The following is a 24,635-nucleotide window of genomic DNA, read 5'->3' as shown; positions in this document are numbered from 1 at the left end:
TAAAGAATGCAAAGAGTCCAAAGGGATATCAACCAACAAAAAGGATCACCAACATTACATTATTAACCTTATCAGAGAACAGATTCCCTCATATTGAAGCCTTGTGATTAACTAAAACATGATTAAACCACACGGTTTGAGAAGCTTTTATTTTGAAATTAAAACACTGAGTTTGGAAAAAATAGCTAAGAATTACGTAGCAGGGATCAAAGCCTTTGAGAACATATGGGGTCTTCAGAGGTGTTGGTGCATCTCCGAAAACCTCCTTCACCCATCTGGGAGAGCCATTGAGGGCCCGCAGTTATATTTAGCTCACTGAATGGGGGTGGGGGTGCATAGTGGGGAGATGTCAGCTTTAGCGTCTGGGCAGCTGGTATCTGCTGGAACAGCACCATCGTCTCAGCTGGTCCAGCCGCTGCACGTTGCTACGGCAACCTCCAGGCGAGCCTGCCACCTTCTGGCATTCATCAGCCCTCCTGCCGAGCCAGTCGGCACAAACCCAAAAAATGTGAACGACACGGGGTGACCATCAGCTTCAGAGAGGTGTGGAAAAAAAAAAAACCCCAAACAAATAGCTTTTTCTTAGGGGTTTTATTATGGAACCTTTCAAAACCAAAAATCACAGATTATAGTCAAGAAAGACACCTATAAAATGGCCCTTCAAACCCCGTCCCACTGATGATTATGAGTTGTGAGACATGTGAAAACCCCAGTGTGGCTCGTTCAAGCTCCTCAGATCCATCAACCAATCAGAGAGAGCAAGTAAAGGCCAACAATATGGAGGATCCAAGTACTGCATGCAGGAAGCTGTTAAACTGAACTGAAAGGTTATCTAGAAAGGCAGCGGGCAAGCAAGGTGGGTAAGGATTTCAAAGTGTCACCAAGTGGTTGCTAAATTAGGTCCCTGTGGGCTCCGCCTGCGTGGATACTACTCTAGCAAGTAAAACTGCATGTTCACGCAAGCACCTTGCACTTTACCACAGAAATAAAGCAAGTCATACCGATTTCATTTTATTGAGAAAATCATTCTGTCAGAACCTCCAGCAGATGGAATGTCACAGGGTCATCGAGTAGCATTGTGGAAAAGAATATGTGGTTACTGGTTAAAATTCTTGTATGGGCCCGATCGCATGAAACATGCAGAGGTTTAAGACAGGAAAACTTCTAGCTGATGTTGCCAGAAATGCCTCTTTACAATGACTCCTATTGTTTGACAGAAGTTCCCTTTCAGGAGCAGAAACCTGCCACATCTCCACCAGCGGACCTCTTCCCCTTTGCAGACTATTTCGATTTCAGAGGTCAGCTCAACAAGATGGCCGCCGGTATTTAATGATGTATGACACGGTGCCTAAAACAGGTAGCGTAGCGAGGCAGAATGGCACGTCAGGTAAATAATGTGCGGCCTCACTCGCTCTCCCGCTTCCTGAACGGGCCGGTCGAGTTAGCTGGAGGCCTAGGTCAGGCTCGCTCGGAGACAAAGGGGCGGCACACTTCAGCACTAAGCCATGCCTCTTTAATAGCTCTGACAGGAACACACTGGGCCGGCATCATTGAGCATCACCCCCACCCCACCCCCACATCCAGCCACCCCCGTTCCATCATTATGTCATTTAGCTGCCTAACAGATGGGCGATGACCTCAAGTCCGACGGTCTCTCGTCATATTTACAACTTGGCACTCTGAAAGCCATTAAACCGTGCAGCGAGCACCTCCTCAGCAAGGTGAATTCCTGCGAGGTTTCAAAAAATAACAAGCCCACTACTTGACTTGTTTTCCAGCTGTTAGACTGCGAGGGTATTGTATCCTGGCGTCGTGGTTCCGGCCATTTCCGGCACCTTTTACACGCATTTTGAGTGCGGGGGGAGGCAGCCTCGGAAGACCTTGCTGACAGAAGCGAGGTGCATTTATTGCAGCTTAGAGCATTTGGTGTTTATTCTCTCAGGTTCCCCCGACGACACCCAGGATCCCTCAGCCTTATCTGTGGCTCAGTGGCCTCCTCTGAGCACTCCAGCCCCACCGCTAGTTATGACACGTGGAGAGAAGTAGCTTATTCCTCCAGGGGCAGAGGAAGCTCTCTGCTGGGGGGGGGGGGGGGTACCGGCCTGTCGTGTTTACTTATGTATACCGCAATATTGACTAGAGAGGACGTGGAGGAAGGAAGACAGGGAAGGACAGGGAGGATGACAGAGAGAGAAAAAGACAATGAGATCGAAAAGGACAACAGGGAGAGAATATCTAGGTTTGCACTGCAACCACACAGAGAATATCTCACGTATACACAGAAATGTAAGAATGTAAGCATGCATGAACACACAGAGCTCACAGGATCTTGGGACATGTGCTTAATTCTGTAAACGTCCTGCGGATTTACTGGTTTCCCAACAAACCTTCATTGACGAGCAATGTTTGACACGTCTACACATATCTTCCACACACATTTTGTCTTTAAATATTAAATGTAATTTTTGTGACTCACTCTCTCAGGTATGTTCTTTACACTTTGCTATTAATTGCAATTGTAGTCACTGGCTCCTAAAATGACGCAAAACACAAATATTTGGTGTTTTATGCTATTGCAAAGGTGTAACTAATTAAAAAGCACCCAATGAGACTGCTTGTCAGTGAACTTTTTAACTGGAACAGCTTTTAGAACTATAATTTGGGTTTTAATTTATTACTGTTTGAAATGAATGTTTTAATTAAAACTACAGTCTTCTATATATTTATATATTTTGTACACAAATGATTAAAGTAATGATTTATGTTATAAAACCAATCAATTTATAATATTTTTACCAAATAAAGCAAGTGTCTCATGACATTCTGTGAGCACTGTATGGGGGGGGAGTGGAATGTGGTGGAAGCTTCTGGTCTCAGGTAGGAGATGTGGGTCCCTGAATTTTCCAGAGCACCACTGCATGGAGGAACCTCTAAGCACTAGCTTGCAGGCAGAGTTTCAGAAACAGTAACGGCCCGACCTGAAATCACAGCATGACTCTCGGTCTTGTTCATGAAAATTAGAAGCAGACTCATTTGGTGTGATTCATCTCCCCTTTTGAATACAGCTCAACCAGGCCTTAATTTCGGTTCGTTTTTATAAAGCATGAATCACTCTAATCGCCTCTGATGCAGAAGTTCTACATCAAGATCTTCTCTTACAGCCGAATGACTCTACTAAGCTTGATCACAAGAAGGAATGCGGAATTTTACCGCAAAATCGGCCCTATTGTCTCTAATTATGCGTCTAATTAGGATGTATCACCATAATAAATCACCATGCAAATTGCTGCTTTTCTAGTAATCCGCTGCGTAATGAACACAATCAAAGACAGGAGGCAGAGAAAAGGATACCGTCACCTCGATGACGCTTGTGCTGGCCTGTTAGCGAGGCGCTAACCTTTAAGAGTCACCTGGTACCTCACACTACCCAAGCACATCTTACCAAAGACAGGCAACTCTTCACAATCGGCCAGAGACAACATCACAAAATTAATCGAGTGTAACGAATGTCATTGTGAAAGGATGCTTATTCACCAGACCTGCGAGGAAGCGTTGACCGTCTCCTGTCTGAGAATCATGAGAAACACCGCAGTTGAACCCTGTACGATGATTTTTATGATGATTATAATTATCTACATTAGGGGTCTTCACCTTTGGTCTTGGAGAGCTACTGTCCAGTAGGTTTTCCATCCTACCTGGCTGCTGATGAGCTACAGTTGTTCTCATGTAAATAGCAAACCTACTGTCCAGTAGCTCTCCAGGATCGGAGTTGGAGACCCCTGATCTAGATCATGCATTATTCTTCTGCCGAGTATGGCCGTCTGGACCAGACTGAACCCGGCCCCCCCCACCCTGAGCTTCCCAGGATAGATATGGAGAATGGTACTAAGCCTCCCTGCCCATTGGGGAGGGGGGGGGCTATCGGGGGACATTACTTAATTTTTTTTGTCCTGCCTACCATCGGCCTCTCCGTCGAGCTGGAGGGAGCGAACACCATTCCGGGGGGGGGGACAGATCCCAGGCACATCGCTCTGTTCCATTTCCAGGAGAGCTGGATCCTTCCAGAAAGATCCTTAATCCCCCCCCCCCTCCCAACCACCACCACAGACCATGCTCTCCAGATATCAGAGCTGGGACGGCAATGGCCCAGGACCACTGCCGAGCTAAAAACGGCAGGTGACCTAGTAACTAAGCAACCGGCCGTGGGTCCAAAAGTGGCAAGGGGAATAGCCGTTGTACCCTTAAACATGAATTACTTCAGTAAATACGCATTACCGTGACCTATTTAGTTTGACGTCATATCCCCAGAGGCCGGTGTTAATTAATGAAGATATTCTGGATTGCCCTTCAGGCTCTTAGAACAATACCACCGTGTGCCTGAACTGAGATTGTAATTCTAAAAGAAAGCTTAACATCAGAAAGCAAAACACACACACACATTCACACACACACACACACGGCAGACCCTGTCAAACACCTAATTAAAATCGCCCCGCTATAAGTGTCTCATTGCAAACAGCTTGTGTTAGGGGTTGCTGCCGAACAGATGTCAAGCAAAATTAGCAGCTCTCCTCTGTCTGCACACAGTGTTTACTAAGTAAACACATTTTGACAGCGGTGTCATGTTGTAGAAATTACAATGTCAAAGTGCCCCCCCGCCCCCCACACACATACACTGTAATGGTTCCTGAAACCCACCCTACTCCAGACAGATGAATCTGGGTTAAATATGCATTGGAGATCCATTAGGACACAGACGATCTCTACAAACTGGATGAGATATGGCTTCCTTAGTCGACTGCCTGGGATGCGGGGTGGGCAATCTTATCCGCAAAGGGCCATTGTGTGTGCAGGTTCTCGCTGCATCTCCCTAATTAGATTACTAATTAGAGGATTGATTGGTTAAAGAGTTCTTACACCAGGGTTTGAACAGCGAGCCTAAAGGTTACCCCAAAACCCTGCATACACACCAGCCCATTGCGGATAAGATTGCCCACCCCTGGTCTAAAGACTCGGTGGGGGGTAAAATTAAAGCAGAGTGTAAAACTGCACAACATGTTTCCCATCTCTCTCTGCACATTAGTCTGCTTATCATAGATAAAGTCAGGAGGCCACTTGTTAACACACGTACACCTATCAGCAGGATATGACGGCTCTCGGTCCAACCGGTTGTGTTCAGCATCCATTTCGGCACATTCCAGTTCAGATTAAAAAACTCACTGCGTGACATAAACGTGGACCTACAAAGATACAACTCCATCTTTCATCCCCACAGATGCCACCCTGAAGCGGTTTAAGAGAACAAGCGTACCAAGGGCTGCACACGATGAACCCGAAACAGTTCATCATAAAAACCTCTATGTTTTTTTTTCTTCTTAATTACAGGCGCTCTCTGTTGGGTTCCTTTGCCAGCGGCGGTGACCGGATAACTTGCTCAAAGCGAGTATCTGTGGCAAGGTTGCCATTTCACTTCCACTTCCGATGAGTTGTCCGACTGATGACTAAATACACGACTAGACACCCGGCGCTTCTGTTGAGATCAGACAAAGAGTGAAGGCGCTTCATGATTTAGGTTTACGCCCCTGTTTTAACAGCCCTTCTAGTGACTAAGGTAGCCACAGCCTGCTCCTCCATCCTCAACAGCCAGGTTTCGTTGGTGTTGGGCAGGCAGCCTGATTTTCCTGGAGATACCTGGAGATACCGAACTTCCAGGAGGACAGAACCACGTAACTCATGCGGCGAGTGTGGTGTACACCAGCGTTCACAACTTTGGTCAGCTGGCTGGTGTGAGATTTTCAGTTTGAGACAAGTCTACACACGCATTTGCATGTACGTAAAGAGTTTTATTACCCTGTAAATAGTCTGTATGGTTTGCAAACTACCCCAAGGCTTTTCATGCAGCTCATTTTAGGTTTATAATGGAATAATATAGATCTGCCGTAAGATTCCTTGCGTGAACGTGAGAGTCTGAAAGCGTGAGCAGATGCATGAGAGTTGGGAACCTTGTTGTAGACACAAGTTCTCTGAACTACAAACAGCCATTCTGGTGAAAAGGGAACAAGGAACACAAGCGTGTTTCATCTGGGGCTTGGAGCTGCCACAAACCAGTTTGGGAATGGAAGCGCACCAACCAAACAATGAAACATCTATGCAGCTTCCCGCAAGTCGTGAGACTAGGCTCCCAGTTTCACACCTCTTTGCTGCACCAGTCATACCCTTGTAGCTGCAACTTAAAAATCACACCAACTAATATAAAGTCCCTTCGTTCATCCCAGTGACAGTGTGCAGCCCACTTGCTCCATCACCATCTCCACGAACATCCAACAGGATGAGCAGAGTCTGCCCACAGCTCGCAGCCAGCCTGCCGCCCACGTTCCTTTTGTGCCTGAAGACTCCTGAAAGCTTCGGCGGGCCGGAACGAGTGGCGGCACTGTCGGAAACGCGACTGGGAACAAATGATGTCAGCAAGTCTTGCCATTTTACGTGGCCCACCTGCTCAGAGAGGCTGACAAAACCGTAACGGCTCATTCATTTACGCGCCTGGATGATCCAGCGTGCGGCAGCCGGCACGGAATCAAAGGCGGCCCCCGTCACGAATCCAGTCTGTTCCATGACACCGGCTGCCCAGAATTTAACCACAGGGGATACTGCTGAAAAAAAGTCTACTTGATTTTCACGAGCCGAACAATATCGCTTGTATCTTTTACTTCCGTTAGATGACATCCTGTCAGATAAAGGACACGGAGATCCTAAACCCGCGAATAAAAACATCTCCACAGAGATGATAGCCGTCAGCGATTCAGCTTTGTTTTTTTTTTGTTTTTTTGTTAAATCGCATCAGTGGACCTCCCACATGAAGGTGACCTCGTTCGATTCCCTCAATGCAGCTCTGCCCTAGAAGATGTTAAGTGCATTCGAACACATTACCCCCCCCTGCCCCACCCCCACACAGAAATCAGATATCGCTCCTCATCTCCAGACCTCCATCCTCAGTTCAAAAGATGTGCCAGGGGAAACACTGACCAATCAACTATCCTGTATTGATGCAGCCTCACCGAATCTCTCTCAGGCCCAACTAACAGGTAACCACAGGCCCAGGTGACGAGCAGACGGCTCCGGCCTCTCAGACACTGGACCCCGGCTCCTCTCACGCCCTCGCTAGGGGTCCTGAGGCAAACCCACCCATCTGGCATCAAAGGCAGTGCCCAGAAGGATTCCTGCCGTGACCTTTGCACATCCAGCCTGCACTGAAGACCACCCCCCCCCATCTCTGTAGGGGGGCCAGGGCAGGGCACCACACACGGACTGATTAAATCCACTCCCTCGAAGTCCTTAAGGCTGAAGGCAATTAAATGACTAACAAGCTCCGCTTACCTGGTCACCTGGTCACAGGCCATGAGTGAGGTCCTGTGAGATCGGGGGGGCATAATTAAATGGAGCAATCCCTTCTGCTAATAACAAACCAGAATAGAGGGGACAGAGCGGAAGGACAGCAGGTGGCCTGCTGGGTAAAAGGCTGAGAGGCTGAAACCCAGGAAAGCAGCTCTGCAGACAAACCTGGCCTTTCTGTGCATATATACAAGGCAGAGAGAGAATGTAACTATTCAGACTGCCTACACACACACACACACACACACACACACACACACACACACACACACACACACACACACACACACACACACACACACACACACACACACACACACACACACACACACACACACACACACACACACACACACACAGGTACAGACACCCAGGCATTGCTAATCTGGGGACTGGCCGAATCTGCTTACTAGTGTTGCCCTGTATGAGAAAAACAAGGGGTTAATGGATCAGCAGACTTGCATGCGCACAGACATGCAGCACAGACCAGAGACCCCCCAGGGAAAGGCTGCAGCTCTGGGCCACCGCTGAGAGCCTGACTACCCTCCTACCCCCCCCCGCATGGGGCACATGCCCGTGTGTATCTGCACGCTGCCTGAGATGTACTGTGATCCAGCCTCTCTCCTAGACACACTGCAAACCGGGTCTAACCTCTGCCACGCGATGGATTTAAAAACGCATTCCATCATGCCAATAATGAAAAGGTCAATATTTATCTTAATTACCTGTCACATTAGCTTAATTACAAGCGGATTGTGTTGACTTTCTCATTCTCCCCGGCCCGTGGGCTATTGTGTAAGTCACTGCAGTCCCCATCCATCAAGTGTAGCCCTTCCGGAAAAGCGACACGTCAGCAAGCCAAAGGTCCTCGCATCAGACCTTCGGTTCAGGATTCAGCAGCTCCTGACACACTGGGCACAGACTACTGGCCTCTGAGGAAGGATTTCCATCAGCACGCTGTCACTTTAAGGGTTTTTTTTTTTTTTTACGGGCCGTGGGGGGCCCACATGCAGCTACACACGCTGCCCGGGCAAGGATTGCAGCCCGTTAGCTGCCGCGCCGAAAGGAACCCGGCGTGAGATTAACTCAAGCACTCGCCCAATAGGAAACGAGCATCTGGGGCCAATGAAAAAAGAAAAAAAAACAGATTCCAGTGTGTCACCCTCCACATGCTAAATTGCGCCCGGCACTTCCACTCTGAATGGGGCCCTTAAAATTTTACGGCAAGACACAGTGGCAATACTCACGTCTGAGTAACCGGCCGTCGGGCGACGGTTCTCTTTCCGACTTGATCGTAAAAAAAAGAAAAAGGAAAGGAGCCCCGGATTGGGCAGCTTCCATGAGGCGTGGAAGGCGGCCGACGAATCGCGCAATAAGACGGCAGGAAACAAACCACAACAGGAAATCCTCCAAGGAACTCCGCCCACTTTCATCCTCTCACAAAGAAAGAAAACAAACAGAGGAAAAAAAAAAAAACATGAAACAATATCACGGCTTTTGTCGCTGCGCGGGATCTTCACTAACGAGGGCTTTAAGCCCCGGCTGGGCCTGCAGGGAGTACTCTCTGGCTTCTACCTCATTAAAATCCAACATGGACCCCAGAATGGAAGCGTCCAGAAGTGAAACGGATAAACCTCCCTCCCTCGAGTGGGATTTAAATGGCCCCACCTGCTCCCCCAGTATAAAAACATCAACAAACAAAACCTAACCCAACGGGACTTCAGAGGAAGGGGGGCTGAAGACTCCCGGGGTACTTTTTGGAATGGGCTACGGATGGCGCTCTTTGCTTCGTGCCTCCCCTCTGGGCCTCCGTTCGGGCTTCTAGTTCAGGAACACAAACCAGGCCATTTCACGTTAAAATGCCAAACCGACCATGCGCCTCATCACATGCACCAAAAAAACGGTCATCCTATCGTTTCAACGATGCCCCAGTCCGACCGTTACCGAAGTAAATTTACATTTTTTCCATTTGACATGTTTAGTAGACATTTTTCTCCAAAGCGAGACAAAACATATATGCTGTCGTGGAGCTAGGCTGAGCTTCCAGCGAATGCAGATACAAGTGTAAGCAGCATTGGAGCAGAAGTTATTTTTAACAAAGCAAGAACCAGATGAGACTACTCAAGGACCACAAGTGCGACAAGAACATTCAGGGAACGTAGAAGCATAATTCGGGGTAAATCGTTGACGTAGCCCCCTCCCCCACGATAACGTAGGCCTCGCTCTGGGCTGAATCAGCGCCGTGCCGCATTTCCTGACCGCGGTTTCGTGAGCAACTCCAGTACGGTGCTCAGAATCAACATTAAAAAGAAAGCCACAGGATATTCCCCGCCCCCCCCCCCCGCTGCTGCCACCAGTCACATAACGAGGACACCTGACCACAAAAACAACCACCCCCACATAGCGAAAGAAACTGTTGCAGAAACCCTCATGATGAGCTCACTTATAGAAATACGCACGTATGTGGTGACACGAGCGTCTGACGGCTCATTCTTGGAGGGCTGTCTGCGTGCTGGCAGATTCAGACACATTAAAACCGTGTTCCCGTTCTAGTGTTAAAATCTACAACTCCATCTCCGGAAGGATCAATGTTTCATTCTTATCCTTTAATAAAGGCTTCATTCATTTAGATCTCGCTGCAAAACAACATTGCTAATCATCATCGATTGTGGATTCAGAGCTCCCGTCTTACGTCAGACACCCGATGAGGTAAGAGTCCTCGGTCCCAGGGGGGAATCTGTCAGCTTTCACGCAGAGCAGCTGGATTCCAGCTGTGACGGGGTGTGAAGCCCGGGATCCAGGAGACTCGGAGGAGTCATTTTTTAACCAATCGGCGCGAGGGGATGTCAAGGGCTTGAGAACCACTAACATAACCCAGGCCTGTGTCCAACCTTCCAAAAGCTACACTGGAAAGAACATGTCCTGGAGGCCCACTGGGACCACAGAACCACACATGATGCGGGGGGTTTGGGGGGGGGGGGAGATTTGACCTCAACCCCATTACACCCCAGATACACGCTTACACAGGCTACCCCACTGCCAGGCCAGACGTCCTCTTCAACAACACCTTGCATAATTCCATTCACATTACACATCCTCTCTGATACTATGCAAGATGAGGGTATAAACGACATGAGACCCCATGCATTCTGACACACTCCCTCAGCAGAACAGGGCCACCATCGACGCGGGGCGTCAAGCCCTCGAGCTGCCGCTGACGGCCCCTGGAGATCCTCATTAGAGGTCGATCTCACGCCGAACAGAATGCGAGAGGAAAGGGGGAGGGGGGTGCAGCTTATTTGGCTGAGGCTAAACCCATTCGGGCTGGATGAGAGGTTCGAGAGAGCTCGCTTCAGTAAGTCAATATGAAGACATCCGCTCCAGAGTTGGTGGCATAACCCACAGAGGCGGTCGGAGAGCAAGCGGAACGGGAAGAGGGGGGAAGAGGGGGGAAGAGGGGGGCTGGGGGGGGCTGGGGGGGCGTATTATACATGCTGTGCAGGCTGCTTTTCTTTCAGCTGCCCGTCCTAAAGAAGTGTTTATAGAGAGACGGGAACGTGACTCACATGCGATGGGTGAGCTCTGAGCCACCGTATGGCACTCCGGGGGTCGGCCCCGCCTCCCCCCCCCCTCGAGATGGCTGGATTAGCTTCTCTAATAACACAAGGCCAGCAGACTGGACCCAGTCCAGCCTGTCAGTTACATTATCTGTTCATTTAGGAGCGGCAGGAGACACTCGCCAGCAGTCGTGCATTTTTGTAAAACATCTGGATGCTGTCAGTTCAGCTTAAACAGCGGCTTAGCTGAGGGGGGGGGGGCGGTCACCGGCACAGAGCCCCCGCGCCCGCAGGGATGCTGGGTCTCGTCACTCTTTCGGATCCCTACACTCCTCTGAGGGACCCCGAATGAGCTGTATGACTGCGGAAGGTAAATATTTGAGTCACGCACCCCGCTTTAGATAAAAGAATGAACCAAACAAGGCGGGAAGCAGAACGGCACAGGTTATATGTTTTTTTGGGGGCGGGGGGGGGGGGCAACTTAAAGCCGACAGCAGACTTTCGGATTCACTGGTTGAACCAGACAAGCCCAGGCAAAAAAAAGGAAGGAGGGGGAGTAAAGCTCATTCTCTCTGGGTCGCATTTAAAGCCCCATTCATATCTTCCTTGGCATAACCCTGACCCCCCCCCCCACCAAACTCCACTGGTCCAGCCCTCAGAGGCTCCTTAAGCTCCCCATTCAGCAGCACGAAGACGTCCCCCCCCCTCACCCCCGAAAGGCCTTAACCCTAATCCTCTTACCATGAGTGCTATCTGACCAACGGCGGGACCATCACAGACACGCAGGCACCCAAACGCACAACACAAGCCGTACTGCGTCTCCTGTTATCACAAAACAAAGGTGATAAGGGCTCCACAAATGTGGCTCAGCCCATCAGAGTCGAGACACAACATACTCTTCACAAAAAACCCACCCATTCGAACTCAAATAGCTCAAGTGCAGAGTCAGAAAACAGAGTGAAGCCCTGGTACAGTTTTGTACCCCATGGTACAAAAAAACATTCATGTAGCCACAATGGCACAAAAATGTTCCTCAGAGTCCATTTCTGTACCTTAAAAGGTACATTTACCTACAACTAGGGTACAACTGGCATAAAATGATGGTACAACCCCAGTGATGAAAAATTGTACCCTCAAAAGCACAAACTGCTACTTTTTTCTGACAGTGTATCCTATCTACATAAAACGTACAAAGATGTACATAAAGAAGTACACAAAGATTTAAAAAATGTATTCATAAACTTTAAGAATGTGAACAAAGTCATATAAATCAACTACGATAACAGAAACTGTGCAGAAATAACTGGACTCTATTATTCCTTGTTCCAAAATGGAGATGAGGCTTCCTTTGGAGAAAGAGAACGTGGCCCCAAAGGCCAGCCACAAACACCAAGGTAAAACTATAGCCTGTTTTTGGGCTCCACTAATATGACATTCAAAGGCCTGCTCAAAAAAACTGACACAAAAAGAGCAACGTATGGAAAATGATAAAAGGCAGCAATTAGCCGAGAGAAAGAGCAACGAAAGCAGAGAGTCAAAGCAGCCCTCAGATATTCAAACCGGAAAGGTGACAGAAGCAGGTCAGACTCGTTCTTAAATCACTAATTATACGAAGCGCATTGAGACATGAGCGCAAAGGCTGGTCCTGTTTGGCACAGGAACGACTGAACACACCTTCTCCTTGTTACATTAAAAATCGGGTTTCACAGCAAAACTCCAGGCTTCAGTGGTACAGTCACCCCCCTTCAGCGATTTAACTTCAATGCCACAAATACCTGAAGTAGGGGGGGGGCAGGGGGTCTTTATGCTAATGACAGGATAAGAAGTTTTGCTCTCTAGGTTTGGCGCTGGTCGTATTTCCAGCTGATTGGCTGGTCTTCATCCCTCATGTGTCCTTAATGAGAGTTTACACACAAACACGCAACGCACGCACACACACATAGTTGGGAACCCCACCCTCATCATTCACTCTGTTCACCACCTGAGAGCCAGCCTTTGTGTTACCACACTCCTGGGACGGCGCCCCCGGTGGCCGGGGCATCCAGCCAGTGTGGCGAGTCCCAGTAATCATTAACCAGATGTTCATTACATTCACCATGGGTTTCCTAACTCACGCAACAAACTGAATGGGGCTCGTAAAAGAGCAGCGGGGGAAAAGCAAGACGGAGGCCAAGCAGGGATTCTCTGCCCACAGCAGGCCGCCAGCTTCTTCTCCGGACCTAAGCGTCTTGTTTTGTTTCATACTTTTTCTCCGCCCCAGAAGTTAACTGAAGTACTTTCTGAAAATATTATTCTTGGCTCTGTGCTGATATTCCACTCGGCCAAATGGAGCAGGGCCTTGGCCGGACCCACGCCGGCCGGGTCAGTAAACAGAATCCCAGCAACAACCGGCACCATGAAACGGGAGCCTGGGGGAGAGGACCCCCCCCCCCCCCCCGCCTCACAGGCCGCATGGTGCCAATTAACACCTCGGTTCTCTATTCTAGAAGGGGGGCACAGGAACGGATTTGGCTCGAGGCTTTTGCCCTAAACGGGCTTCTAGTGTGTTTACTGCCTCAGAGTCCAGAGCGTTCATGGATTCTGGTACATCCACTGGAATATGGAGCATCTCTCCCACCACCCCCAATGGATGGCTGTTGGCAGACTGCAGCTGGAGGACTTTAAACATGCTTTGGCCGTTAAAGCGCACAAAGGATTCACCTAGGCTTCAGCAGTATTAAGGTAAAAGGGTTTACTGTGGTATTTGGGGTTTACCTCAGTATTGTGAAATCACTGGGGGGGAAGGGGAGGGCAAAAAACTATCGGCGGGATTTTCCACAGATTCCCCACCTGCACCGCCCCCGTCTGGTAAAGGTTGGACCCATGGGCTGATGTGCCAAGACTCACCATGGGAATGAGCCAGAATGCATCGTGAGTCAAAATCCTCCTCCGCTGCATGCTGATAGGGCCAGCACACGTCTGAGGATCACCTGATGTCACACAGAGCAGAGGCGGGAAAGTGATACAAATGACGTGAGACCACGGAAGAGGGGCCTGATGGGTAGCAGTTTACAGGAGAGTGGGCTGATGGGTAATGTAGTGCAAAAATAGCGTAGGAATTCTCAATCCTGACAGGAACACAAGCGAAGAAGCTGTAGATGAGAGTGAGGCGGTTCAAGAAAGGGGGCCCATGGGGGCAGGTGGAGCGCGGTAAGATTTACGCAGTAATGGATCCCCGCCTGGCCCGGACGGGGCTTTGGAAGCAGACGGGGTACGCTGTGTGCAGTCTGAGAGGCCGGAGCCAGCCCCCCCCCCCCCCCCGCCAGCAGCCGTGCATGCTGGGAAAGCAAACGGCACATTTTCTCAAGGAGAGCCTGGCCCCAAAGACAAGACAGCACCATTCAGAAAGACCAAGGGGGGAGGGAAGCCCTTCTGACAGGAAGCTGCCTTGTTCCCGCAGCCCCATTACGTTCCTGTTCCCCCCACAAATGTGGCGAATCCACGAGTAACACATACCTTTTAATACGCAGACCCAGCAGAGACACAGGTTAGCCAAAGCAGGGTGAGTTCAGCGTGAGCGCATGTGCCGATGAGGAAGCGGAGCGAAGCCTGGCCGGGCTCACTCACCCTCCTACTGTTATCCGTCCCGACCCAACCCGACCGGCACAAGTCCCTGCAAATTGGGTCCCTGTTTTCAGACTTTCTCAGGCAAATCAGGGGACAGCCCCAGAGAAGCCCCGAGGACCACCCTCCTCCACCCGCTGGGAGATCCCAGGGGAACAGGTGTCTCTTGGCAGGTGAGTAGGAGCATCTCTCTGCTCCCCCTTTCCCCGGCCGCACTCCCACTGGCCTCCCCAAGGGGGAGCCTCGGGTGCAACGGCACCTCCCTCCGTAACACTGCGGACGCTTGTAGCGCTCATCAGCTCACGAGTACGGACAGGCCAGTCAAGCGATAACAGATAACGGGGTAGAGACCCAGGGCGGGCGAGCGGAAGCCATCACTGCACAGAGTGCTTGGCCAGGTCAGTTAAACGACCCTAGCAGAGCATACATAACTAATGAAGCCCCCGCACAGGAAAGGCCAGCTGCTGTCCTGTGGGTTCGATGTTGGGAGGCCCCCTCCCGTCCGCTGGTACGCGACCAAAAGCAAGCAAAGGTCTCCCTAATGAGGTGCATCCCATTACAGGCAGAGTTCACCTCAGCTAATGAGATAAACGGCGACAGTCAAATCCCGGTCACACGCCCCTCGGCACGGAGCCATTCCTGAGAACCTGCAAACCCAGGAAATGACGAACGGCAAACTCACGCCATGCAACTGGCACAGTGGGATCACGCGGGCAGAACGACACCCCCCCCCCCACCACTACACACACAGAAAGCCAGCCGCACGGGGGCTGAAAAAAGGGAATCAAAAGCCTGTTTTATGAGTGCTATGACCTAATTGACACCTTGATTATAAGCCATTCATAAAACCTTTATAAGGGTAGCCTTATTGTAAAGTGGATCTGATATCCTACAGCCAGATATACTTCAGTCATTATCTTGGAGCTAGTCAGCTGTTTTAAAGAATGAAGATCAACACATTTGTCACCTTCACCTGCAGTAAGCCTGAACCTGAAGTGTGGCAAGCCGGGTAGCCCCTATGCCAAGCTGTTTTATTCCTTACATACTGAAATAGGCATTTTGTAGTTTGTTTGGTAACACTTTACTTAAAGCCATGATTTTAGTAAATTACGAACACATTCATAACAAATGATAATCCATTCATAAAGCATTATAAACATGCCTATACATATTTATCAAGAGGCATAACGGCGGGGGGGTCGGAAAGGAAGCGCCGGTGGCACGTGAGGTGACGTCACACAGGGGATGTCCCTGAAACGGCAGGGACAATGCCTCACACACACGCCCGTGAGTGCTGCGTCACCCCAGGCCGGGAGGGGCTGAGCAGAGGGTTGGGGTTCTACCAGCCCCCAGCTGGGACAGACCTGTAGTGCCTAAGAGCAGATCGCTGAGGATTTGCGGGGGAGGAGGGGTTAATGCGTACCCCCCTCCCCAGAAGGTGGGGCCCAATGGCAGCAAGGAAGCCTCCACGCTTAATCTGTCAGCTCCTGCAAACGGCTCCCTGGGGTAGAAGCAGGGCGCACAGGCAGCCGGCTCCATCCCAACGCCTTCGGCCGGATACAGACGAGCGACACGACGCTTCCCCGGGGAAAAACAAGATGCTGAGACAGCGAGGTGTCACCCCTCGCCACCCGCCACCTTCGTATGACTCAGGGAACAAAGAAAAACAGACCTTTGCATCAGCCTCAAAGAACGTCTAACGGCGAGAGAGAGAACAGGCCCCAGACTCAAATACCAGTAAAATATCCTCATTAATCAATCCCACACAAACAGGTACACAAAATCATAACCAGAACTTCCAGAAACGCTAACAGGACCAGTAAAAGAGGCTTAACATTGCCTGTGCAAAAAAAACACAAAAAAAAAAACACAACATGTAGTGACTTATCAAACCCCCACAACAAAACCAGCCTAAGACTTAGAAGGGAGTTAATGTGAGATTAAGGCAACAACTGGCGTTATTTTAGAAAAGCACTTCTCCATAATTTCGAAGAAGAACTATGACCTCAGACCTACTCCGTATCAGAACCAGAACCACGGAAGGGGTCAGCGGCAGGCACAGCCCGGGCATCCAGGGACTCGCCCCTCCCTAACTCAGACGGCACAGCCCGATTCACGCCGGATTCGCGCTTCATCCTGCGATCAGACGGCTTCTTGTCTTTTTCCCCCTTTAAACACGCCAGAGGTTTCAAAAGCTGAGGGCGTCTGATCTACAGTAAGGCTATGGAGTGCATGTCAATCAAAGGCATGGAGAGGAGATGGGCCGTCGCGGTCAGACCACCCCCCCCCCCCCGACAGGTAACGGACCCACCCCCCAGCCTGGCCAAAAACACAGGCTGTCCTGTCAGTGCTGATGGAACATTGGAGCACCAAGAAAACTTTCACCACCCCCCCCCCCCCCAAAAAAAGGAAAAAAGTAAAAGCTGTAGTGTTCAAAAGGGAAATCAAAGTGCACATTCCCCGCTCCTGCTGCGCTTTTTATCTTTTATCCATCACAAGAACAGGATACATGTTACAATAGTCCCTGCTGAAGGGTGCATGGGCAGCTTGTGGGGGGGGGGGGGGTTCATCATGTGGTTGGATCTGAGCCTGAAAGACTCAGGTTACCTGTAAGCTTGATGGGCTACAGGAAGCCAGCGAGCTCTAAGGTCGCCTGAATGCAAAGCAGAAGCGGAGAGGAAACAGGGTGGCAGCTGGCGTGGATCCCGTCGCCGTCGCCCCCCTGCCGCTACCCGCCTTCTCTAGCCTCTGATGCTCCGTTTAGAAGAGATTTTAATTATTTCAAATGGATGCTCTTCCCCTGAGAGGCAGAGCTCACAGCAATGATGCAGAAAACCGCCGCAGTCGGACCCGTAATGATGCAGTGCCGAGTCAGAAGGAGCCGCCACAGCAGCCACCCGGAGCGCCATTGGTCCAGTGAAGTCAGCTGACCCGTGACAGTCCCACTGGGTTCCGAGGCAAGCTGCTCAGATTATGATTTTCAGCCCTTCATGGGACCATAGTGTAGAGTTAGGAAATGCTATACATTTTATACGACCAACCCTTAGAACCCAACTAAAGCGAAACGGGTTGGTTTTCGCACCGATTAACTCTGGTAACTTTCGACAAGTATAACGCACAGACATGAGTCGCATATCGTTGGAATTGAGAGATCCAACAGGATCCGGTTGTCCAAGTGGTGTGTGCTAAAGTACTCCAGAGTACTCCACAGTAATCCTGTGCAGAATGAGGTGTATATTTTCAATATTTTCCAATAAAATGCACCCCAGAAAACAAAGCGCATATTCGCTTCCGCACTACCGTCAGAACAGTAAATATAAACAAAACTATTGTATTTGTTTTGAGCAAATCTTTATATTAGATGAGACCAAAAATTGAAAAATTTCAATAGGTGCAAGAAGTTTTTCCTAATAAGAAGGATGACATCAAAACTGTCAGCATTTACATATCGAATTATGACACATATAGCCCAGAATGTCCTGAAAATAAAACCACAAAGCATATTGTGACTAACTGATGTACATACAATGTAACAAGCCTAAAAATCAAAGGGGTAGAAAAACACTCAAAAATGGACAGGGCTTCTAAGGGTTAATTAGAAAAATTTCAATCCTAAAATCTAACTTGACCATCAGGGTCAAGGCACAAGTATTAGGAGCCGAGAGGGTTAAAACAAACCACTGACAGACAGCAAAGCATTTCCAGGTCCGAGAAAAAGCTGCGCTTCCGATAAGATGGGGGGGGAGATCGATGTGGGACTCGCGCAGCCGTTTGCTCCTCCAGGACGGCTTATAATTGCCTTCACTCCTCACGTTTCGCCTTGGCCACGTGCCTGCCTTTCCACAGATGAATTCTCCAGCTCCACAGGGGGAAAAAACACACACCTGCTTAGCAGGTAGATTACAGAGGAAAAACAAGCCACATCGTAATCAAGACAGCGCTTCAAAACATCACAAGTAATCTGATCTCAAGTCACTGAAATCTGGATATGAAAGGCATGAAATTAGATTATGTAATTAGCAAGCTAATTTAAATCCATAAAATACCTAATTTAAGGGACAAAAAGAATGTAATACCAGAATCCTATTATGCCAAAAATTGTTTCAACCAGATGGCAAGTAGGTTTGTCAATAGCAGAAGGGGTGGTTTATACCAGCTGGCCAGTGAAGCATGTCGATAACAGAGAGGATGGATGGGCTCGACCCAGATGGCCAGGGATAAGAGTCGATGACAGAGAGGATGAATCAGCTCAAAGCAGCTGGCTAGGGTGGAATGTCGATAACCAAAAGGATGGATCGGCTCACGCGAGCTGACCAGCAACACACTATAACTGCAGTCACACCTCGGTAACAAAGGACAAGCCGCTCATCGATACTTATCGCTAACAGGTCAGCAGCAGGGCTAAGGGATCTGAGCCAGCACTGGCCTGCCAGGAGCCAGAAGCCCCTTAAAGGGGCCCGACAGCCGCATAGCGGAGGTAAAGCTTCACGCTTGGCTCACCTCAGATGGAGTGCAGGCTGTGCTGACCCAAAACGAGGCACAGAGCACAGGCGGAGGAGGCCAAACGCTGGCCAGTACAGCACAGGTGCAAAAGCCCAGGGGTGGGCGGGCCCAACATACCCCCGCAATGCAAATGAAGATTTAAAACCAAACTCACACGAGATGTCAAACAGGCAACTGAGGCTTCCCCGGATGAACAGGAAAAGCGTGGAAGACTCAGAGCGGCCCAGCTATCCCATTACCGACCCAGAGGACGGGAGCGAAATTTCCATTCTCTCATGCATGAGGAAAGCCAAGACTCATATCACCCGTCAAAGGCTAGAGCCAGAACTTTCCCTGCAAAAAAACACACACACACACACACACACACACACACACACACACACACACACACACACACACACCTGTTTCAAGGTGAGGGAACCAACAGGCCTAAAGAGGCTTTTTATAGGGACCAGTTTAAACCAGCCCCTGAAAACCACAACACTGGATGAGCAGGTGTCACAAGGTTTTACAAAGAACCGTAATGCAGCCAAAAGCTTCTTAAAATGTCCACAAAGGATTTGATTCAAATAAAATTTTCTTGATCTCTGCACAGCATTCTCTGGGATTATGTGCGTGCACGAGGTAAACAGACTCTACCTATTCAGCCTTTGGACTAAAAAAAAAAAAAAAAAAATCATTGGGTCATGGCTGATCGATAGAGCAGACACAGCGACGGGCCCGGCCCAGCACCCCCCACTCGTCTGCATGTCCACTGTGGGGAAGACGCCGAGGGTCACGACACCGACGTCCCGATGACACACGGGAGGGGTCCCAGTGAGGCTGGCTGCCAATCACATTCGAGCAAACAGAGAGCCGAGCCAAAGGCTATATTATTGGAGGGAGATGATTCAGAGCAGAGGGGAAGAATGTGGTCAAATGGGTAAATAAGGTGGAATCAGCACCCAGTAAATCAGACTCCCTCCTACGTTCCAGAAAAACAACGTTGGAGGCACGATAGCAGCAGATGCAAGAAGCCCAGTTAGAGCATGCCACCGGGGGGGGGGGGGCGGATGCAGACAATAAAGGCATTTTTTTTTAGCAAATGAAGGAATACCACCCCCATCCCCCAGGCTGAAACACTTGGGAAAGTTAAATGGTTTTCACCAGTGGTTCAAGGACACACTGGCCCTGCTCACGGGGACGTCTTCACCTCCGGCACAGAAAGTTCCAGAAGGCTCGCTCGCTCGCTCACTACGAACTGAGTGTTCGATGGCACACCTATGGCCCTGATATTCCGCCCTGCGTGTCCCCAAAGATGATCTGACCATGGTGACGAGGGCGTCCCCAGACACACACTCCGGGCCTGTTTGCCCACACACACCCCAGGTGGCACCTCAGCTTCACAGGAGGATTGTGGGAGTATTTCCAAGGATACTGCACCAGGGCACAAGCGGACAGAGCCGTCAGTGGCTCTTTTCGTTAACGAGAAGGCAAACAACGGTAAAATGTCAAATGGAAGCAGAGGGGAGGTGGGTCAGTGATCGGCCATGACCCAATCATGCCCCCTTTCAGATGTCAATATGGGGGGGGGGCTTCCTCTCTTCAGATAGGTACCATCACGTCTCCCCCCGACAGGACCCTCTCCAAGACGCGACACCTTCCCCACACATTTCAGGGATAAAGACCACCAACCCCTTAGCCAGTTACTAATTAATCAGAACACGCAGCACAATTTCAGCAGAATGTCCTGCTTTACAAACACTACAGGATATACACCTGCCCCCCCCCCCCTTCCAAAAAAGGCATTGTCACAAAGCCAAAAACAACTCTCCATCATTCTTCCAGGAAGAGGAAACAAACGACACTCATCACGCAGTCTGCCTGCACTCGGACTTACGGGGAATCCGCCTTCTCTCCTCACCTCATGCTCTGCCTTTTACAAATGTATCTATTATTTAGCATTAATGTGATTTATTGGTTTGCTTCAGCAATGAAGGGCCAGGAGATAAGGGCACTTAACATGTGTAGTGCTTTGTGGTCTGTTTACTTAAACTTTAAACAGCTATTTCATCATGCCAATCGGGCCTTACATGTTGCACGCGTTTTTCCCCTTTCATTTTTTGCAGTATTGTTTCTACATGGACTATTTTGGTGTCTCTTTGCGGAGCACATTTTCTGGCACGTCCTCTGTTGTTTAAACAGCGCCACACGCTTGAATGGAAAGCAAGTGGTGTACTTAACCTGACTAGTTCCTGTAAAGTAGCGAAGTGCAAACAGCCGCTTGGCCGGAGAAAGTGGCGTCTATTGAAAGGAAAGACACTAAATGAAAGGTTAACGACAGCGGGCCGGGAAACAAACGTTTCATAAAACTCTGGCCGATGCATCCTCCCCGGTCAACAAAAAGCGACATAACACAGAGTTTGACAAGTGGCAAATTCTGGAAATGTGCATTGCCCTTGAGATTCCTGGGGTGCACATAAAACCCTGGAAACGACGCCCCCATAAAGCAAACACAGCTAAACCCACCATCAGACCCCTTACACTGGAGATGCCGGGAGGAGCAGACGTCCCCACAAGGTACACAACAATCGACAGGGCTTGACAGGATAATTTCGCGGCCGGCTTCAAACTGACAGATCCGCGTTCATCATATGATTACTATTATTACACACAATTATTATAATATATGGAGAAGGATCCTTGAAGGGGCTTAGATCCACAATGGATCCCCCTTAACACAGCAGTTTTCGTTTAGCAGAGTAGTTTCACATCGTAAAGGACCAGAGTCCCCAGCGTGTTCACCAGAAAGCTTCCCGCGGAGGTGTCAGTCGCATCCGTCGCTGTACAGACACTGCCTGCCACAACTCATTACCGGAGCAGATATGGCCTCTTTCCGATTATCGGGCCTGACAATCGATATCACATCGGATATCCGCTCCCGCCGCCAATCATCAGTCACGCTAAATCGGGCACAGCAATACCGGGACACAGTCCATCAGGGCCAGGTCGGGTCTATGTGCAACTCAATCAGCTTTCAGAGCCGGCCTGGTGAGTAGACGGGAATTATGTAATTTCTCCCCGAGCTAGGCGGCACAAAGAGGCACTGCCACACATGGCGGCTCGCTCCCGACACGCATGTCGACTGTATGTTCGCGATCACACACCAGCCTCATTGTTCGCGATCCGCAAGTCGCCGACATGCATTTGTGGCAAATAGCTGAAACGCTACTACAACCTCTAATGAGTACACGTTAGTCAGTGGGAATGCTTGGGGGCGTGGAGGGGGGGCGGGTAAAAAACAAAAAAAAAACAAAAACATCTTTATCCCATCATTACCTCAAGAGAATCCAGACTCACGAAACTGGTTATGGCAAATCCATCAATAATATCCTCTTCCTGTGAGCAGGATCCCCGTCTCTTTCGGCGAGGGGGGCGCGTAGCCCGTGCAGAGGGTGTCATGTTGGGTTTTTGTCTGTCCTGGGAAGACGCGTGATCCCTGGCCGGACTCCGCTCTCCGTCAGAGCAGGACGAAGGGCTACGGTTTCGGGCATCCCGTCTCCGCACCCTGTCCCGCTGGGATCGAGATCTCCGAGTCTTCAGTTTCCCATCCATTTTTTTTTTTTTTTTTTTTTTTTACAAATATTGTTTCAATGCTCCACAGAAACTGACCGGGGACTTTGTTGTGATGGATAAGCAGAAATGCGGGGCCGGTGGGGGATCCCGGAATATCTACCTACGACGACTAGATTCACGGGAATGACCTTGAATATAAACCTAGCGAATATCGTTAACAAACATTTCTACCTAATCCGCGGTGCCGGCGAATAATGCAAAGACTCCCCTCCCAAGAGACAGCGACCCAGCCGGGCTTCGGTACAGCGCGACAATCAATACAGTCCAGAATCGGAACCGAAACTGTTACACAGTTAAATACACTGAAATATGCAACTGTTTCACTCGTTTTGCAACTTTAGTTGCAATGTAACAACGCAACATCGGCTGCTGCATACCGCAGACAACGGCAATAAATCACATCTTACTTCGTCTTTTCCTCCACCCAATCCATAATCCGACCACCGACATATATAAATATATCATTTAAAGGCCGTCCATCGGGACGCCACTGGACATAAAACGCCTGGTATTTGCACGGCAGACGATTCGCTGTCGGCGGCTAGCTAACGCTGCGAGTTATATTCACAAGTTTTTACCAGTGAGCCGCTTTCTTCATTTCTCAAGTCATACCACTACCTAAAAAGCTCAAAGCAAAGCGTGATGAAACCTCTGATCCCTGAAGCCAACCGCCTCCAGATCGCAATATTTTTAAATAATCGATGTATTTATTCAGTTGCAAAGAGCTTCATAATATCCCCACCCCCTCCTCCTCCTCCTCCTCCTCCTCCTCGTCGTCGTCCTCCTCCTCCTCCTCCTGCCCGTGTTCAAACCACATCCATTTCAAAGGAAAGGAAAGCACTCGATATTCCAAGGCCTGCTTTAGTTTATAAATCCACTGGCGGAATCCGTCTCTAGCGGCTCCAGATGTTGTTAGATCGCCGTGCTCTTTTTTCCCATGTCCCCTTTTCGCGCAAACCTTTGCGATAAGTCCCCTTAAAGAGACAGATATCGGCTAAAAATCCTCTCTCTCCCCTGCCTTGCCTACGTCTGATAGCTGAAGTGGTTCTGTGCGGTGAGAGCACCCCCCCCCTGGTGAAAGCATCTGACGTACTTCCGCCACCTCCGCAATTACCAGAGGAAGTGAGCACCTTCATTAACGGGTTATTTAATATAATAAATTACTTGGCGAAGTACACAAGTGCCGGGAGCTTTATATGTTCGTGGTCATCGGATAGTCGCCGCGTCGCGGTTTCCGTTTCTGGATTTTTAACCCCCCAGCCAAGGGCTCCCTTCCCCCCCGCTTGCTTGCTTTCTCTCCCGTATTCTCAGCCGCTCGTCCTGCGTTACTGTAGCCCGATCGCTCCAGTCCAGCCGCTGGCAGTCTGATGTTAATGTAAGGTCTGGCCGATCGTGCATCGCGAAGCCTTCATCATGTCCTCACGCACAAAAAGCCGATGGTTGCAGGTCACCTAGCCTTTGGCCGGTGCGCTGTACCAAAGCAATGCTTAAGTGCACATTTGTGCAGGTGACATCTGTAATATCGCATTTTTGGCGCATCCCCAGAGCACCTGTGATACGCACGAAGCGCTAATATCTGCTGTCACGGCGTTGTAATATCGATTACTTTTTTATAACGCACGCGGAAAAGTCACTGATAACTACAAACAGAGAAATCGATATGTTTAAATTTACCCTCTGCAGGAAAGCGACTGGAGCCGTTTACGCGTAATTGCTGTCTTGTGCCTATACTCAACCCTAACCCTGAATCCGATATGATTTCCACAGTGCCTTGTTTAAATGCAATTTACGGAGCGGTAGTTGATGAAACTGCAAATAAAATAATAGTGCATTTCTGGTGCATGTCCCGCATATATATAGGCCTGTACGAATATATAGCTATACCCTGAGCTTCCTTCAGTTTTACCACTGGAAACTAGTCAGTCCAGATATAAAAAAGGTCCAGCCTTCTAGAGGAGTAGCCAGCGG

General features: G+C 49.6%; 1 protein-coding gene across 8 annotated transcripts in view; it reads right to left on the bottom strand.

The window, feature by feature from the left end:
• LOC111849987 (fibrosin-1-like protein) overlaps window positions 1-23,776 on the bottom strand; it is a 79,213-nt gene extending 55,437 nt beyond the window's left edge. For 3 of the 8 annotated variants that reach the window (XM_023823372.2, XM_023823369.2, XM_023823367.2), the window contains exon 1: window positions 22,371-23,771. In XM_023823372.2, coding sequence (XP_023679140.1) covers window positions 22,371-22,646 — 276 coding nt within the window. In that variant the 5' untranslated portion in view covers window positions 22,647-23,771. Of the gene's footprint in view, window positions 1-22,370 lie in introns of all 8 variants that reach the window. The other 5 variants (XM_023823366.2, XM_023823371.2, XM_023823368.2 and 2 more) reach the window with 4 other exon arrangements.
• Between the last annotated feature and the right edge of the window lie 859 nt (window positions 23,777-24,635).

Source organism: Paramormyrops kingsleyae, chromosome 7 (genome assembly GCF_048594095.1).
Source record: "Paramormyrops kingsleyae isolate MSU_618 chromosome 7, PKINGS_0.4, whole genome shotgun sequence".
Lineage (NCBI taxonomy): Eukaryota > Metazoa > Chordata > Actinopteri > Osteoglossiformes > Mormyridae > Paramormyrops > Paramormyrops kingsleyae.
The sequence above is the reverse complement of the archived record's forward strand: the minus strand, read 5'-3'. Positions and strand labels throughout refer to the sequence as shown.